The sequence below is a fragment of the Penicillium hispanicum genome, assembly GCF_028827665.1.
Source record: "Penicillium hispanicum strain IBT 35686 chromosome Unknown utg000005l_segment0_segment0, whole genome shotgun sequence".
Lineage (NCBI taxonomy): Eukaryota > Fungi > Ascomycota > Eurotiomycetes > Eurotiales > Aspergillaceae > Penicillium > Penicillium hispanicum.
The window spans coordinates 1,369,900-1,386,842 of NW_026623197.1; the positions used below are offsets into that span (position 1 = coordinate 1,369,900).

A 16,943-nucleotide genomic window follows, 5' to 3' on the forward strand; every position below is an offset into this window, starting at 1 on the left:
AGTAATCTGCAAGACCAGCAATTCCTGTCTATAGAACCGGGTTGTTCGTTGAATCCGGGTGGGATCGCGCGCAAATGTGCTCAGACTCATCTCAACAATCCGATCTCTCCGCGAAACCCGCTCAATTGCGAGCAGCTCCAGGCAGGGATCGGCAGGGTCGGGAATGTCATCGACGCTCATCCGTGGTTCCAGCCGTCATCGTGCAAACGCTTCCACCCCCGTTTCCGGGAAACATCCTGATCGAGATACGGGGTACTAACGAGAGGAACTGACTGTGATGAGTTCACTACTTTCACTGTGCTTGGTCAACTTTAGTCCCTGTCGTTCATCGGCTCCTCCGGTTGTCCTCATTAACAACCCTCCGTCCATGCGGTTTCTGCTTTTCTCCATCCCTGTGATGCTGTGAGGTTGGCGGTTGTGACGACGTTGAAGATGATGAATGATATGGATATGTCAGGCGGCGGTGTCCCCTGGCTGGATCAGCCAGTTCTGCTACACTCTTCTCGCGCCGACAAGTGCAAGTTGACGCCCGCCCAGTGTGCTTATCGCAACAATCACTGGCGATACTGGTATGCGCCTCATTCCAGATCCCCGCCCGTCGTTGATAGCCACAAACTGACCAAAATTTCAGGTACCAGGCCGACCATGTGTATGCTTTGAACACGGTTTATTTCTTGTGTGCGGTGATTGGCGTGTTTGCCGTCTCGAATTTTCTGGTCAAGTTTGCGCCCGATTGGTTGAAGCGGACCAGAGTGTGGCGCGCAACGACCTCGCTCTCTCGGTACCTGGCATATCGCGGCTATCGCTTTCCGGTCTTGCGATACTGGTCGCCGTCATTGGGCGTGATTGTGTTAGGGCTGGCAGGGGCCGTCTTTTTCTTGGGTAGGTGGACCAATGCAGTATCGACGTCTAGCTCGATAGTGATCACTTACTGGTGATCTCCCAGCCATGACTCTCGGCCCAAAACCCTACTACTGGCCGACTGATGCGAGCTACGGAAGCAGTCCGCCAATTGCCACGCGGGCTGGGTGGATGGCTCTCGCGCTGTTGCCCTTTGTGCTGTAAGTCGAGAACATGAATTCAAGAGTATGTCCACTGACCATGGACAGAGCCCTAAGCACCAAAGCCAACATGATCTCGGCGTTGACGGGGATCCCCCATGAGAAACTGCAGGTCTTCCACCACTGGACTAGCTACGCCATGTTTGTTCTAGCCTTGGTTCACACTTTTCCATATATCATCTATCACATCTGGAAAGGTGATATGGTCAAGCAGTGGAAGACGAGTGTTGTCTATTGGACGGGGATCGGTGCCATCATTCCACAGGCCTATCTGACCATCATGTCGCTTCCTTTCATACGGTAAGATTGCCGATCAGTTATTCGAATTGGGAGAGCTGTACTGACAACTCGCAGAAACCGGTTCTATGAATTCTTCAAGTCCACGCATATTATTGCTGCAGTGCTATTCGTAGTATTCTTTTTCATCCACTGTGATTTCCGTCTCAGTTCATGGTATGCTCGACCGGTGTGGCCCTATCAATTCCTCTCGCTAATACAAAACAGGGATTACTTCATCGCAACGGGAGTGATTTACTTCTTGTGTTTATTCACGGCACATTCCCGCACCTATCTGATGCATGGCATCCACACTGCAACTCTCGAGCTACTTCCCAGCGGCCTCCTCCGCGTCGCAGTCCCGACAGTCATCAGCTGGACACCCGGCCAGCACGTATTCGTACGGTTCCTAACATCAGACCTGCACCTCCTCACAGCTCACCCATTCACCATTTCCTCCGTCTGCCGCAACCCAGACGAAACCGGTAAAGCATCCGAGCTTATCTTCTACATCAAGCCACGCAGCGGTGTCACCGGCCGGCTTGCCGCCCTCGCCGCAAAACAACCCGGCATCAAGAAGCGAGTCTTCATCGAAGGACCGTACGGCGGCGTCAGTACCCACCACTTGGCCCGCTTCGACACCCTCCTCGTTATCGCTGGCGGATCAGGTGGCGGGTTCTCCCTCGCAATGGTCGACGAAGCCCTCCGCCTGTCCAGCCTCGAAGCCTCTTCATCCACCCACCGTGGCCGACGCAACCTGCAAGTGGTCTTCTCCACCCGCGACGTTGCCATGGCAGATTGGTACACGGACGAGATTGCGTCCCGACTTTCGCGCTCGACAATGCTCACTTCCGACTCGGACCAAGGCTACGATACCTCCGTCTCCGTGCACGTCACCTCCCACCGCACCTCTACCCTCTCCTCGTCCTCCACGCTCGCTTCCTCCGAGAAAGGCGAGTCCCCCAAGATGCCCCAGGCCGAGATCACAACCACGGGGTCCTTCAGCCTAAATGTGCACCGCAACTGCCGCCCGGATATTGTGGGTCTCGTGGCGCGCACCGTCGCAACAGCGCATGCGCAGAGCGCACCTAGTGCGACAAAACCGCGCATTGGGGTGTTGGTGTGTGGCCCCGCATCCATGCTGCATGATACACGGAATGCGGCCGCGTGGGCGCAGACGAGGACTCTTGGGGGTGAGGTTGAGGAGCTGTATTTGCACTCGGAGCCTTTTGCGTAAGTCTTTTTTGCTTCCGGTATTTAGCACTCGCTTTTGGGGCTGCTCTGGCTAACATGACTTGTTACAGGTGGTGATGTGATTCGTTGTGGACATCAGCTGGGTTGCTATTTGCTCTTTCGCAAGTAATATACTTGTCATTTTTGTATATACTATATAAGCCCGAGGGTATTTGCCAGCTAATTATATCAGAATGCCCTCTTCGCTAAAAAAACAGATCGGCGTAGTATCATAAATCTCGCTTCCCAAGTCTTCGGGATAGTATCAAAAGAGTACTAATTCATATTTTTGAACCACCTAGCTAACTACACACCTATCTCTACATGACTAGGTTCGCGTCTTGTAAACGGAAAGGTACCTAGGTAGCCTTCTCATGTTCCATGGGACGTGGACTCGCGGTGAGAGCCGTGGTTTCTTGCGGTAGTTGCCTTCCAGAATAATTAACCACCAATGCTGTTATAGACTGCGCAGAACCCTCGCGAGCTCAACACCCAACTGAGTTTCAAAAACTACTATATATCTATTAAATTCTCCCGTTGGTTGATGGTCTATGACCTGGCCTCCTGATCTGACACCGTTCTAATCGAAAGACAGTTAAAACGATGGAGACAATGACCATGCATTCCTCCCACGCCGCCAACTATCCCCCGCGGGCTATGATGAACCCAGTATCATCTCCGACCTGGAAGTTGCTCTCGCCAAATTGATATAATCTGCTGTATGGAGAGAGATATATGCCTTTGTGGGTCTTTTTCTAGTCATTTGGCTAGCTATGGGGTTATATCTATTTACTTGAAATTTTTGAAACTACGGGTTAACAGGTAAGATCATTATGACAGCTGATACACTTTGAGATGAGACGACCGTCAGCCTACTTTGCTCTCTCTGCCTTTCCCATCGCTTGCACTATGTTACGCTAGAGTATGAACTAAACGATATAAAAGGCTGACAGAAGATACAGGCGACTCCATCAAACCCTGGACTCACCCTAAGAGGTGGCCGGCAAAGATACGGCCGGCACCGGAACTCTTACGAGTCTCATGGCCAGCGACCACCCCGACGAGGACAAGCGAAAAGCTCTATTAGATGAGTTTATGAAGTATAATGACTAGGTAAGTGTGAGAGTACTTTCTGCAGAGAGTTGATCATACAGGAAGAGTACAGGCAAGCTGGCCCTATATTGTCGATATCTTCGCCAGGGCTGAATTTGGAGGGGTGTTTCCTCTGGTCCCCGTCGAATCCGCAATTCGCAATCCAGTGGTCAAATCGTTGATAACTGCAGACCGAACGCTTCTGTGACCATTTCGTGATTCTGCATGCACTGCTGATCTACTTCACAGTTTCCTAGCTTTCCTCACGAGGACAAGTTCGAAACTCCCAATCGCTGCTAAAAAGACTTCACGGCCATTTCTGAAAAGGCTTCTCGATTCTCGATTCTCGTTACTGGCTCTAGACCCTAATTGGCTTTGCAGACTTGACTGGAAGGGATAAATGGTTTATGAATCACTTTGTACGATTACGATGATGAGGACCAACGTCATAAGATGTACCTTTTGAGCTTTCCGGTCCTGTCCAGTGGCATGCGGCTGTAGATGGATAATTGGGGAGAATAGATCCAATTGGCAGAAAGCAAGAATTGCCGAATCACTAGATCTAACTAGTATGAACTGTTAAGGTGAAAGCCAGTCTTGCGGAATACATGGCTAGAACTAACAAAGCCAAGGTAGAAAAGCCAGCAAAGATCATCGTACGATAGCATCCAGAAGCATGAGGACACTACCAAGCGAATTCTTTTTCCGGGTTATCTTCAAGCGACCATTTCGAATCATCCAAGACGCTTGCTCCCTCGGATTCAACTGGGTGAGACTGGAAAATCGGGTCTGAAGCCCTTTTTTCATAAGTACGATTGAAGTCGAATATCGACGTGTTCCTGAAGAGCCCCCACACCGACGCAAGGTAAATCCGATGTTGGTAGGCATAGTCGTTGTATATCCCTTCTTCGGTCATATCCAGGAATCCGAACCTCCTTTCCAGGTCTTTCTTTTCCTCCGACGTAAGCTCAAACCCTCGAGCTTTACGACAACACCCACATTCGACAGTGCAATGCCCAATTCCAAGCTTACCTCCCGAGCTGACTTCACGTTCACTGCTTGTGCAGCATCCACAGCGACGGCCGCAACAGCCCCCTCGATTCACGCAATCTTCGACAAGGACAGGATGCATATACCAATCAGGTTCAGACCTGCATTCATAGAACCCCCTCGCAAGCACGGAAGGATATTCTATGATTTCGCTTCGTAGGTAGTGCCATTCACGTACCAGAAGCCAAGCGTCATGGTGTAATTCCTTCAACTGCCGTATCTGAGAAAGGGTCGCAGGCTCCTGCTTCACGGCGATCTCCTTTTGACAGAGTTTCCGGAGGGACTCTTCTGTGCGCAAAAATGCAGCACCGACCGTGAAACGCGGTGAATCTTTGCTGTGTTTCTCCCACCAGTTCAATCTGAATCTTTGGAGGGCGTTTACGTTCCCTCTTGTATCGAACCCGGCTTCCTCTGGGGATATTTCGCCAGGTGGACGTGGAGGTGGACGTGAACGCGGACGTGGCGGCGGCGATGGCGATGGCGCTCGAGTGCGAAAAGGCCAGTCCATGGGGAGAGATGATGATTAGCGTAGCTGGTGCTGGGCATAGAGAAAGGTGAAGATGGGGGTTGGTGATGCTGATCATTTACTCGAGCTGATTAATAACGAGTTAACTAACTATGTGAGCGCTTCATCATGATGTCAGTATCGAGATACTAGTTAAATAACTAGTTAACTACTTAACTAGAGGAGAAGCACTCAAGTAATTCTTTTACTATCACATCGTCCTACTATATATCCAGTATACAAAGGTATAAAAACACCGCGTCACCGCCAATCCCCACTTGCGAATGACGGAATCGCCGGGGGCTGTGATTGGCCAATCCAACGCCCGTCGAGGGAGTCATAGCAAGTGAGTGTCCGGGGGATGCGAAGCACATTCTTTTTTCTCTTTCTCCATTGTCATTCCCATTGCATTATATCCCTTGGGCGACCGACTCTGCCTTGTACCCTCTTGCATTGTCCTCTTCCCTCCTCCCTTCTCCCACCTCCCGCTCCTCTCGTTCTTCCTCTTGCAGTTTCTGCCCCGCCTTGCAGCGATGTCGGCGTCAGGATCCGGAGTGCCTAGCGCTGCGTCGGGGTCGTCGAGCTCTGCGAAGAAGTCGTGCCCACACGTTGATCTACAGGGAAATGATCTCCCTCCGTCCCCAGCTCCCTCCAGCCCGCACGCCGGTCGCCGCTACAACATTGCCACCGAGTTGGTCTATACCGAAGGCAGTGACCAGTACAACGCCAGCAGCGTGCCAATCTACCAGGTACAACCGACCGCTAGGTTCCCTCCAATCCCAGCAAAGATCACTGACTGACGCTATTCAGAGTGCCACGTTCAAGCAAACCTCCGGCGGCGGAGGCGGCGAATATGACTACACCCGGTCCGGCAACCCGACTCGCACCCACCTCGAGCGACACTTGGCCAAGATCATGTCGGCCCAGCGTGCCCTTGTCGTGTCCTCCGGCATGGCGGCTCTGGATGTGATCACGCGACTCTTGCGCCCGGGAGACGAGGTCGTCACTGGTGACGATCTCTACGGCGGCTCCCACCGCTTACTGAAGTTCCTCTCGACCAACGGCGGCATTACCGTGCACCACGTCGACACGACTCAGCCGGAGAAGGTCTCCGAGGTGCTGAACCCCAAGACCGCCATGGTGCTCCTGGAGACCCCCACCAACCCCTTGATCAAGATTGTGGATATCGGCCGGATCGCCGCGGCTGCCCATGAGGCCAACCCGAACTGCCTGGTGTCCGTGGACAACACAATGATGTCGCCGCTGCTCCTCAACCCGCTCGAGCTGGGCGCGGACATTGTCTACGAGAGCGGCACCAAGTACCTGTCCGGTCACCACGACCTGATGGCGGGCGTGATCGCCGTGAACGACCTGTCCCTCGGCGAGCGCCTGTACTTCCCGATCAACGCCTCGGGCTGCGGCCTGTCGCCGTTCGACTCCTGGCTGTTGATGCGTGGCGTGAAGACGCTCAAGGTGCGCATGGACCAGCAGCAGAGCAACGCGCAGCGCATCGCGGACTTCCTCGAGTCGCACGGCTTCAAGGTGCGCTACCCGGGGCTTCGCTCGCACCCACAGTACGAGCTGCACAACTCGATGGCACGCGGCGCTGGCGCTGTGCTCTCCTTCGAGACGGGCGACGTGAATGTCAGCGAGCGCATTGTCGAGAGCGCAAAGATCTGGGCGATCAGTGTCAGCTTTGGCTGCGTGAACAGTCTGATCAGCATGCCCTGCCGTATGAGCCATGCCAGCATTGACGCGAAGACGCGGGCGGAACGCGCCATGCCGGAGGATCTCATCCGGCTGTGTGTTGGCATTGAGGATGTCGATGACTTGATTGATGACCTGCAACGCGCGGTATGTGTTGATGCCTTTCCCCTGCCGCCCAAGGAGCCACGGGGTAAAGCAAGATCCCAGCGTACTGACACTTCCTCTCACAGCTCGTACAAGCCGGCGCAGTCAACGTCACGCTGGATGGATTCGCGGCATCGAACGCGACCTCGGCGTAGACGTGATGTTAATTTCATATGTGAATACTGGGCGTTCCGGGGACCAAAATATGAATATCATGATCGTACATCTCTAGATCTCCTTCATTGCTCAATGTCGCGTAGCGTAGCGTTTATCCGGGAACTCTCCGGCATCGGAGCCCCGAACGCCCGGGCCATTCTCGTGCCGAGCTGTGAGATCGCGCATCTCACATCTCTCATTTGTAATTGCTTCTCCTTCATTTGGTGTGTCTGGCTGTTTCTCCGCTATCTCCGGCTCTTGGTCTTGTTGTTCATGGTGAATGGCACCAGCCTCGGTGAACTCTCGTCTTCACCTTCCCAGGTCTCGTCTTCACCTTCCCAGGAACTCCCTCAAGCCACATGAGTATGACTCGCGATGCTATCGCGCAGGATACTTTCGCCATGACTACCGTCTCCGAACGTCCTGTTGCGCGCTCAACACCAGCGCCCGCCCCGACAACATCGGTGAAGCAAGCTGCAGCGCTGAAGGCAGCCCCGACATGGAATACAAAGGACTTGAGTCTTCGGCTCGGCGTGGATGTTGCCAGCGCAGCAACTGCCGGCGCGCTGACATGTCCATTGATTACCATCATTGATCGGTGAGTTTCATCTCAGTTCGAAGTAGACGAAAGATACAAGGTCGTCCTGTATGAAGGGGGCATCAGCTAACACAGATTGCCATTTGCTAGGGCCATCATCGAAAAAGCTTCCAAAGGCTTCCCTATCCGGCAGACCATCACCAGCTGCCTCAAGTCCATGATCAGCCGGCCTAGCGGGTTCTTCTTGAGCACGCCCTTCCTCCTCATCTACACGCTCTACAGCTCGACCTACCTCACGGCAAACGCAATTGACACCGTCACCTCCACCCTTCGCAACCAGTCCTATTCTACCATCACGCCGGGCCCAGCCAAGTTCATTGCCACGACCACCGTGAACATGGCCATCTGCGTCTACAAAGATGCACGCTTCGCCAAGATCTTCGGCGCCAATCCTCCCCCAGCTCCAGTATCAAGCTCAGGACCATCAACATCACCCGCACCCTTAACAAGAACAACCCTCCGCCCGCCCACGCCGTCCGCCGCAACACCACCAACCCCCCGAATCCCGAAAGTCTCCTACACCCTCTTCTGCCTCCGTGACAGCGTCACCATCTTCGCCTCCTTCAACGTCCCCGCCCTCATCGCCCCCTCAATCCCAGACTTCGTCGCCACGACGCCTGCCATGAAAGCCGCAACCGCGCAGTTCGCCTGTCCCGCGCTGATGCAGTTCGTCTCCACCCCAATGCACCTGCTGGGGCTGGACCTGTATAACCGCCAGCCGCCTGGTGGTCTGCGCTGGACGGATCGCGTGGCACGCATTCGCCGCGATTACATCTCCAGCTCGTTTGCGCGCATGGGCAAGATCGTGCCTGCGTATGGCGTGGGCGGCGTCGCGAATGTCCGGCTACGTGCGGCGCTGATGGGGAAACTTGAGGGGAAGCGGGATTAAGCAAGTCCTTTGATACGATATGTTGCACGCGTGGCTGGTACACAGTCAGCGGGCGTTGTACATTCATCTCCACACCGGGTGCCTACTTCCGCTCCGAAGTAGCTGCAGGGTACGATGATCGGATTTTGTGGGCATTGATGACCTGATGACTTCTTCGTTTCCGTTTCTCCACCTTATTTCTTTTTCTTTTTTCCGTTTCTCTTTTTAGAACTTGCTGTCATGACCCTCTCCGCTCTAGAATTCTCAGACTTGGGATACGGTGTTTCGCGCACGGAGTTTGGCCTGCTTCTTTGCCTCTGCCTGTTGTTCGAGACGGACAGCACATACACTTACACCGCACTGCATTCACCGGCCATGGCGTTACGAGATTATGGGACATTTTAGACTGGTTTCTGATATACTTGCGTTTCTCATCTTCCCATTCTTGCCCTGTGTTATACTGCTTCTTCTATATTGTCCGATACACTTCCGGGTCTGGTATATCTACCGGGGCTTTAGATGGTCGGTCCATCTTGGCTGTTAATATCATTTCGTCCCCGTTCCCATGTTCATGTCCACTGTAGTCGAAGATGCTTCATTCGCTGTTACCGTGACTCATGCTAATAGACTTCCGTGTTTATTCGCAGCTACCAGCTGGACAGCTATGCAAGATCATTATACGACAAGACTTGTCCCGGATATAGAGGATACTACGCCCCAGCACGAATCGTATACGGTCTTCTGCCCCTGCATGCATGCCTTGCCCCTAGGTAGTACACCTTCAATCCCATCGTCCCCAAAATTGACTACCACCTACTTCAAGGCACATACTAGATCAATTGTATACCACAAGTCATGGTCAAAGTCATGATCAGAAGACATCCAAGGTGAATATAACCGCAGCTAGAGTCCAAACGGCGAAGCCCTAGCATACACATCCATTCAGACAAGTCATCAAGTCCGCCGAATCGCCACGCCACAGAACGCCCAGCAAAATCCGTCCAGATCCCCAAATTTTCCGTTTTGAGTGGCCGGCACAAGAAGAACACAGCAGAACACAGCGCAGCATAGCCCAAGGAAATATGTACCGGGACGAGGGGATTACATTAAACTAGAACATGGTATACACAGGGCGCTACGCGGCCAGATCGCCGAAGCCGCCGTTGATACCAAAGAATTGAAACCTAGGAGAGAAGGGTTAGCAGTGAGGTCGGCACGCAGAGAAAAGAGATGGAAACAAAATGGAAAAGAGCGGGGTGGAACGTACCAGTCTTCCACGTTCAAGGTCGTCGGCGCAGTTGGGCCGCTGCGGGAACTGCTGCTCCAGTTGTCATCTTGACTGGCCGCGTCCATCGCCGCCCCGCTCATGGTCCCGTCCATGCCCTGCATCGGCCATGTTTGGCCGAACATCTGCTGCCCGCCTTGGCCTGGCTGGATGCCCATGCCTGGTGCCACTCCTGGCATCATCGGCGGGCTGCCCTGGGAAACAGACATCCTGCGTCCCGGGACCGCGGGCGGCTGGGCGCCCATCATGGGCGGTTGGCCCATGTTCGGAGGCTGCAGCTGCGACGGAATCTGCAGTGCTGGATCGACGGCGCTTGGGGGTGGAGAGGTCAGCTCGGGGAAGATGGCTGTGCCATCAGGGAATAGCTGATCAGGCTGGAAGTTCTCCCAGAGGGACGGTGAGAGGTTGGGCGAGGTACGAGTCACAAGGAAGAAGTCAGGGGGCGTGGCAGGTAGAGAGAACTGGGCGTTGAAGGGAGTGGTCGGTCGAGTGTTGCCCCGCGAATTGGCCGCGCCGGAGATGGGATCCTGCGGGCCACGCTGGGGACGAGGGGACGCATGGCCAAGCAGAGGCTGATTCAATTCCCGCGACGGAGTCACCGCCGGGGTTTGCGGACGTGATCGTTCGTACGATACAGGCGGCGTGGGACCGCCATTGGGTAGTCCGAGATCCATATCGTCAAACTTCCGTTTCGGGGGGTCCGGCTTCCTCGGTGGAGGTGCACTGTCCTGCGGACGGCGCTGGTGTCTCCTGCCCGCGGCCTTCTGAAGGCGCTCCTCCAAGACCTTGTTGCCCAAAATAGATTCAAACAGGGTACAGACCATCTTGGCCACCAGCCACACCTTCGACACATCCTTGAGAGCACCCATGCACACATTGATGCGTTCTTGACAGGTGGCTACGATCGAGGGAACTGAGGAGCGCATCTGATAGACGTGCATAATCAAGGCCGAGAACAAGCTGTAGACACTGCAAAAGAAAGTCAATATAAGCCTCATATGAATGTTTCGTTTCATAAGATGCCAACATACATAAAAGCAGGGGTAAAGCGCAGCTCATTGTGAGCCTGCAGATTTTCAATAATAGAAGTCATCATGCCCGCGGCCTGGAAAGCTATCGTGCGTGAAGGATACGCCATTTCTTCGACTCGGTAGCTGCTGGGCGCCGACGAAGCAGGAGGCATATGAGCCCGGTGTAGAAGGCAAAGTGTGGTACTAGAGAATGATCAGTCACCTATTCGGAAATCCACACGCTAGTGATCACCTACTAGTAGTTGGAATGAAGAAGAGCGGCCCAGAAATGGTGTCGCGATCGTTGCCAGCAGACTTCCTTGGGGCAGTTCTGGAGCCAATCCGCCAGCGCCATGTCGGAATGGGTGAGATCCATGGCATTCATACGCCGTGATTTGGACGCCACGGAGTACTGCTGCGAAAGAACCAGACCCATGATCTCACACAGCTTGACATACTGTAGGAAGAACTGCACGTGTACCGGGTCTGGCGGGTACTCAGCGACAATATCGAGCTCGTCTTCAACGAAGTCCTCCTCTGTGACCATCTCGACGTCTGAGTCGTCTGTGTTGATTCCAATCGGCCGACCCAATGCCACAGCTACCGAGCGGTCTCGCGTGAACAGGGTCCACCAGATCCGCTTCCAAAGCCTCTTGTCGGGCTTGCTGAGCTGTGAGGTTTCCACACTGTATAGATATTAGATTCGTCCAATGAATGCGTGGAGCAGGAACATCAGGACCTACCTTCTGTGCATACCAGAGCCTTGGGCAACTACCATTGCAACCCGAGTCCAATAGAACACGTTTTTGGTCACATCTGCAAATTGTTAAAGAAGACCCCTTTAGCATTGGTGGTGCTAGAACTCACCCTCAGGTCCTTCCCAATACCAACCCAGGAGAACCAAGGCTTGGACGATCGTGACGCGATCGTCCTCGTAGTTCGCATCGTATAGCGCCTTGGCACGTTTATAGAAAGTCATCGCAGCTGGTGTGGTCGAGCCATTCGCATCCATAAGCTGGGGATTTGTGCAAACCCTTGATCCAGCTAGCAGGATAGCCTGCAGTAGGAGCAGCGAAGGCGGGTTCTTGGGGTCGCGATAGTGACGCATGAAGCGGCTGCGGTTCACGATCGGCACCACGGGCGCAACCCATTTAAAATAAGCGTCGACGAGCTCGTCACACAGCGGTTTGGGCGGCAGCAAGAACGCGCCCCGTTGGTGAAGTATGTCAATTTCCAGATTATCCAGGTCGGTCAAGCGTGCCCGCGATCCTCGGATATTCGGCGGCAGGGGGTAGTGCACCACGTCGGTGGTTCCATGGCGGTCCTGGACGAGCAGTGACAGATTCGACGATTCTCCGAGATATGCGACCCGGCCGGCTTCTTTAATGGGGGCCCGCGCAAACTTGGGCTTCATGAACTGGGCATAGACGTTTTCACCGGACGCCTGTTGGCTTGCCTCGGTCTCTGTGAGGGAGGTGACTGGCATGCCGTCGACGCCCATGCGGCTCTTCCGGTAACCAAACGTATCATCCTTCTCTTCAGATTCTTGAGATTGTCCTCGCTGGTCGCCAGACGTGGTCTCGGTGGGCTCCTCGGTGCTGGAGGGTTGGAAGTGAGCGACCGCCGCGTCGATGAGGGCCGAGGCAGTGTTGGGTGGGCTGTCGACGTACCGACCGTCGTCCTTGGACTTGGTCTGATTCTTTTTGCGTTTTGGAGTGGGGATCTTGCATTCGATGGAGAAAGCGACGCAGTTGGTGCAGGGAACTCCTAGGCTGGCGGCATCGCAGCGGACCTGGTCGGCGCGGAGCGACGGTTAACACGAGACCCACAAGGAAGATGCGACCGATGAAAGATAAAAAAAAAAAAAAAAAAAAAAAAAAAAAAAAAACCGACTTACTTTGCGAGCATGACAAGTCTACATGCCAGCGAGTACAAGTGTTAGTGATATCTTTCTTGATTGGGGTCCAGGATGTATGCGCCGGCCAGTATGGGGCGCCGCTCGCCATCGCGATAAGAGCTGGCGAGGGACCGAGGCACACAGCAGCCTCGGCTTCCCCAGCCCAGCGCGTCTCGAGCATCGAACATTATAAAAACGTACCTCGCACGCGCGTGATGCCCGCTGCCTAGAAATCAGATAAAAGCAATCAGCATCCGATCTCAATTTCAGCTTCGTCCCGACCGGAGGAATCTGGGTGAAAATCCTGTGCGAGATGGCAGGCTGAACAGGCATTCACCGTCGCACCCACGTTTGGAACCCCGCGACCAGCTTGCCATCTTCTGGCTTTCCCACCCCGCCATCGTGGGGTCTTGGTCCATAGCGGGCACACAAGGCTAGACAAGTAACAGATTGCTTACCTTCTGAAACTCACTGCCTGGCCGCCGGGGCCATTGCGCACCGTGATGCCGGAGGTTCCAGTCGAGCCGGTAGCGCTGGGAGCAGGGCTAGGGTGAGTGGCCGCGGATGGGTCGGGGTGAGACTCGATCGTAGTGCTCATGGCCGCGCAAACCCCATCCAGTCGAGAACGGCGCGAGGAGGAGAGAGGAGGTGAAGGAGAAGTGAAGGAGAGGTGACGGTGAGGATGGTGATATATGAGAGCTAGAGACCGGGGAAAAGGGGGGGGAGTGCGTCCAGATCACATAAACCGAAAAACGCCACGCGATGGAGAGGGAAGAAAAAAGACCGGCGACGAAGGAGCGCAGGCTGAAAGGGCCAGTTTGGGGAGATGGAAAGCCGTTGGAGAGAGACGGCGAGAAGAGGGAGCGGGTGTGGCAATAACGCCCATCCGTCAACTTGTGGAGATTTCCCCGTGTCTTGGGGCTTCGGGGATCATCATCGCTGTGAGTGGCTGATGCCCTGCTTAGGACTACTTTTTGCACTCCGGTCTCTACTGTGTGCTTCATTCGACTTGATCTCCCATTTCGAGAATCTCAACCGTCGTCCCTCCTCTCCCAAGGTATGGCTATTAATCCATCCCCAACCCACTTTGTCCTTCCCTGTCTAGACGGGCCTGGTCGTCCTAGTCTGCGGTCGGAAGTGTGTACGGCCAGGCCATGGCCGCAGTATCGACCGTGCCAAAAGGAGAGCCGACCACAGTAGGGATGGTCTGGGTGAGAAGTGAGGGCATATAAGCAACCACCCACCCTACTTCCTCTGCTCCTCCCACCACACCACTTTCTCTACTCACACCCGCTTCATCAACCACACCTCCATATCATCACGATGTCCCAGCCTGGCTATTATGCACTCAGGCCTGTCCTGGGAGGAGATTGAGGCCAAGGTCGATTTTGCCGTTCAACAGAAGCGGGCCTGGTATCAGTGGGTGTACAAAGCGTGGCTGGGAAACAAAATCGCCCGGGATGAGGGAGTGAATACCAGTTTGCGCGCCTTTCGTGAGGCCCTGAAGACATTGGCCCATGCTTCTTATATCGGTCCCGGGCATGCTAGAACATAGCGTTCTACCATATGTCTTTTGGCTTGTTTAGTTAGTGCGCCCGGGCACGGGCTTAGTAACACTTAGCGAATCTCTACTGATCGATTCCTATACCTTTTTAATAATATTTTATAGCTATACCTCCTATATAATATACTCTAGATCGTGTACCTACATATATTCCTATATAAGATTCTACACAGTTTTAATTAGATTAAATTCTAGCCTAAATTATAATAGATTTAGTAATATATATAGTATTGTATATTAAACTTATTAAAATAGCCCCTCTAAAAAAATTATCATAGGCGTAGTATTCTTTCTTTTTAGTCTTCTAATCTAATATTTACGAACTATTCTGTCTAGTTTAAATATTCTCGACTACTGTATACTTTGTCAAATTCATAGAGTATATTTAGGGGGAGATGGGAAAGTGATCAGGAGGGCAACATGCTTAGAGATGAAGGGCTCTACGGTCGAGCTTGGGGGATCAAAAAAGGTGATATGTATACATGCCTACGGGGAACATGATCGACTTCGCATGTCGTTACTCGGGTCATGAGAGAGTGTTATTAGGCTGGTTTTAGCCGAGAGGATTAGTTCCATGCTTATCTCCATGGCCAGGATGACGGACAAGAAAAAAAAAAAAAGGGCAAAGGTAGACCATCGACCATCACTGTGGCCACCGCGAATTTCTCCTTCCAGGGCGTCTAGTTGGGCAAGGACGTCATCAATTTGGTTTGGGAGCGGGTTATTGTCGGACATGTTGACAGAGGCAGTAAGAAGTTGGGCCGATGTGTTTTGGTAGATGTCAGCCTGCTCAAGGGCAAATCGCTGAAGTGACTCGTAAAAAGGATGCTGTCTGGCCTCTGTTGTTCGCAATTCCTGGACTGATCGCACCAGCTGCTCCGTCCGGCCCATAAGGCGCTCAACCCAGCTGTCCTGGACGGCCTGGGCAGCCTGTGAGAGCTGGCCACGGCGGTTCGCGGGTGTCAAGGTGGCCGGTGCAATGTAGAATGTGCAGCGCTTATGCTGCCCATTCCACGTGCAATTGGCGCAGGCGGTGATAATCCCCAGGTCATTAGGGAACACAATGCAGTGTGGCCATGGACCAGGCTCGATATGCTCAATACCCATCTGGGCAACTGGAATTGCCACAGGGCCGCCATAAGTCGTATTCTGAGGACCCACTGGAGCGCTATATAAGTTGTTAGCCAGTATATACCATGGTCATCTCCAGAAATGCTCTTACTATTCCTCGGAGTCAAGCGCTCCATGGCGGGGGCGAGGTTGCGGTGGGGGCGGAGGGGGAGGGCGAGATGGGCTATTCTGCTGACTCTCACGCTCAGGAAAGGCAGAGGTATCATCATACCTGCGCTGGTCACTTTGACTAGGCCTGGCCTTGGAGGCCGAGCGTGGTGGAGTGACAGGGTTCTCTGGATCCATGATCTAAGAGATGAAATATGACGATGGTATATGATGAAGATAAAAAAAGAAGTGGGAGTGTGTAGCAGATAAGATGGTAGGGTGATAGGAGAAGAGATGGGAAGATGGAAGGATGAGGGAGGTGAACCAAGTGAGGGAAGCGATTGTATGAAGTGAGAGCTTTATTACAAGTTTTATGTAGCTATCTGTCCTATTTTTAGCCGACATTGAAAAAGTAAAATAAGAAAGCAAGTAACACAAGTAAACAGGAAACAAACCAGGGAAACAGGCGGTATTCTCAGAGCTTAGCACAGGCTCAAAAGGCAAGTGATTTATATTCTGTGTTCCGCTGATCTTCAGCGCATACACTTAGTATGAAAGGCAGGGATCAAGTTGTGATTCAGCCCCTAAAATCACAACTTGATCCCAGTCTTGCATACTTAGTGTATACGCTACCATAGCCACTTCTATCCCCGCTTAATTTGGCTTATAGTTGGATTGAAGGGGCTTGTGAAGAAAGTCAAATTATATAGAGAGAGCAATTGATTCTCATATTGGCCTTCCTGGCCATTTTCATCGGTGTATGATGATGGATAATCAAGTAGAGATATCGTTCCCTTGGGCGATCATCCTTCCTTAACCAGAGATAACTGGGCTGATAGACTGTACCCGTTTGATATGCGAAAGATTGCTTGATCTCACCTGCCACACAAGCTCAACGGATTAGATATCTTGAGAAAAGGATATAAAATCAGGCACCTTACCCCTAAGGGGTTTGTTTTTGTCTCAAAGATCCAACTCGTCAAACGTCCAATTCGAAACTAAGACAATTCCCAAATTCGATCTCATCATTGTTCAAAGTATGTGATCAACCCTTCCTGAGCTACAATTTGTCTACATTCATAATTACCAATTACTAATAGAACTGCTTGAAAAAGTATATATCACGTCAATTATATTATATATTTGTGCACCCATGAGGAGTACCTCATAACCTCCTGCAAGCCATACGACGAGGTCTTTCAACAGAACGCACACGACATATGGCAAATGATGAATAGAGCAGCAGGAATTTATGATCCTACCACAAAGTGTCCACGGA

General features: G+C 52.8%; 5 protein-coding genes across 5 annotated transcripts; 3 read left to right on the forward strand and 2 right to left on the reverse strand.

Annotated features, from left to right (window-relative positions):
- Nucleotides 1–432: 432 nt before the first annotated feature.
- On the forward strand, nt 433–2,648 carry N7459_005982 (Riboflavin synthase-like beta-barrel; the record flags this gene model as incomplete). Its single annotated transcript, XM_056945166.1, has 7 exons — nt 433–569; nt 632–882; nt 947–1,061; nt 1,110–1,361; nt 1,416–1,514; nt 1,566–2,570; nt 2,642–2,648. 7 exons carry the CDS (start codon nt 433–435, stop codon nt 2,646–2,648), a joined length of 1,866 nt encoding a protein of 621 aa, XP_056799501.1.
- A 3,102-nt stretch (nt 2,649–5,750) lies between these two features.
- N7459_005983 (cystathionine beta-lyase STR3) lies at nt 5,751–7,223 on the forward strand (the record flags this gene model as incomplete). Its single annotated transcript, XM_056945167.1, has 3 exons — nt 5,751–5,966; nt 6,028–7,071; nt 7,155–7,223. 3 exons carry the CDS (start codon nt 5,751–5,753, stop codon nt 7,221–7,223), a joined length of 1,329 nt encoding a protein of 442 aa, XP_056799502.1.
- Nucleotides 7,224–7,625: 402 nt separating this feature from the next.
- N7459_005984 (uncharacterized protein) lies at nt 7,626–8,711 on the forward strand (the record flags this gene model as incomplete). The annotated part of the gene is made up of 2 exons (XM_056945168.1): nt 7,626–7,822; nt 7,913–8,711. 2 exons carry the CDS (start codon nt 7,626–7,628, stop codon nt 8,709–8,711), a joined length of 996 nt encoding a protein of 331 aa, XP_056799503.1.
- A 1,114-nt stretch (nt 8,712–9,825) lies between these two features.
- Nucleotides 9,826–13,480, reverse strand: farA (CeGAL family transcription factor; the record flags this gene model as incomplete). Its single annotated transcript, XM_056945169.1, has 9 exons — nt 9,826–9,874; nt 9,958–10,944; nt 11,007–11,189; nt 11,243–11,671; nt 11,729–11,801; nt 11,853–12,777; nt 13,084–13,108; nt 13,228–13,316; nt 13,355–13,480. 9 exons carry the CDS (start codon nt 13,478–13,480, stop codon nt 9,826–9,828), a joined length of 2,886 nt encoding a protein of 961 aa, XP_056799504.1.
- A 1,452-nt stretch (nt 13,481–14,932) lies between these two features.
- N7459_005986 (DUF3716 domain-containing protein) lies at nt 14,933–15,862 on the reverse strand (the record flags this gene model as incomplete). Its single annotated transcript, XM_056945170.1, has 2 exons — nt 14,933–15,614; nt 15,789–15,862. 2 exons carry the CDS (start codon nt 15,860–15,862, stop codon nt 14,933–14,935), a joined length of 756 nt encoding a protein of 251 aa, XP_056799505.1.
- Nucleotides 15,863–16,943: the final 1,081 nt, after the last annotated feature.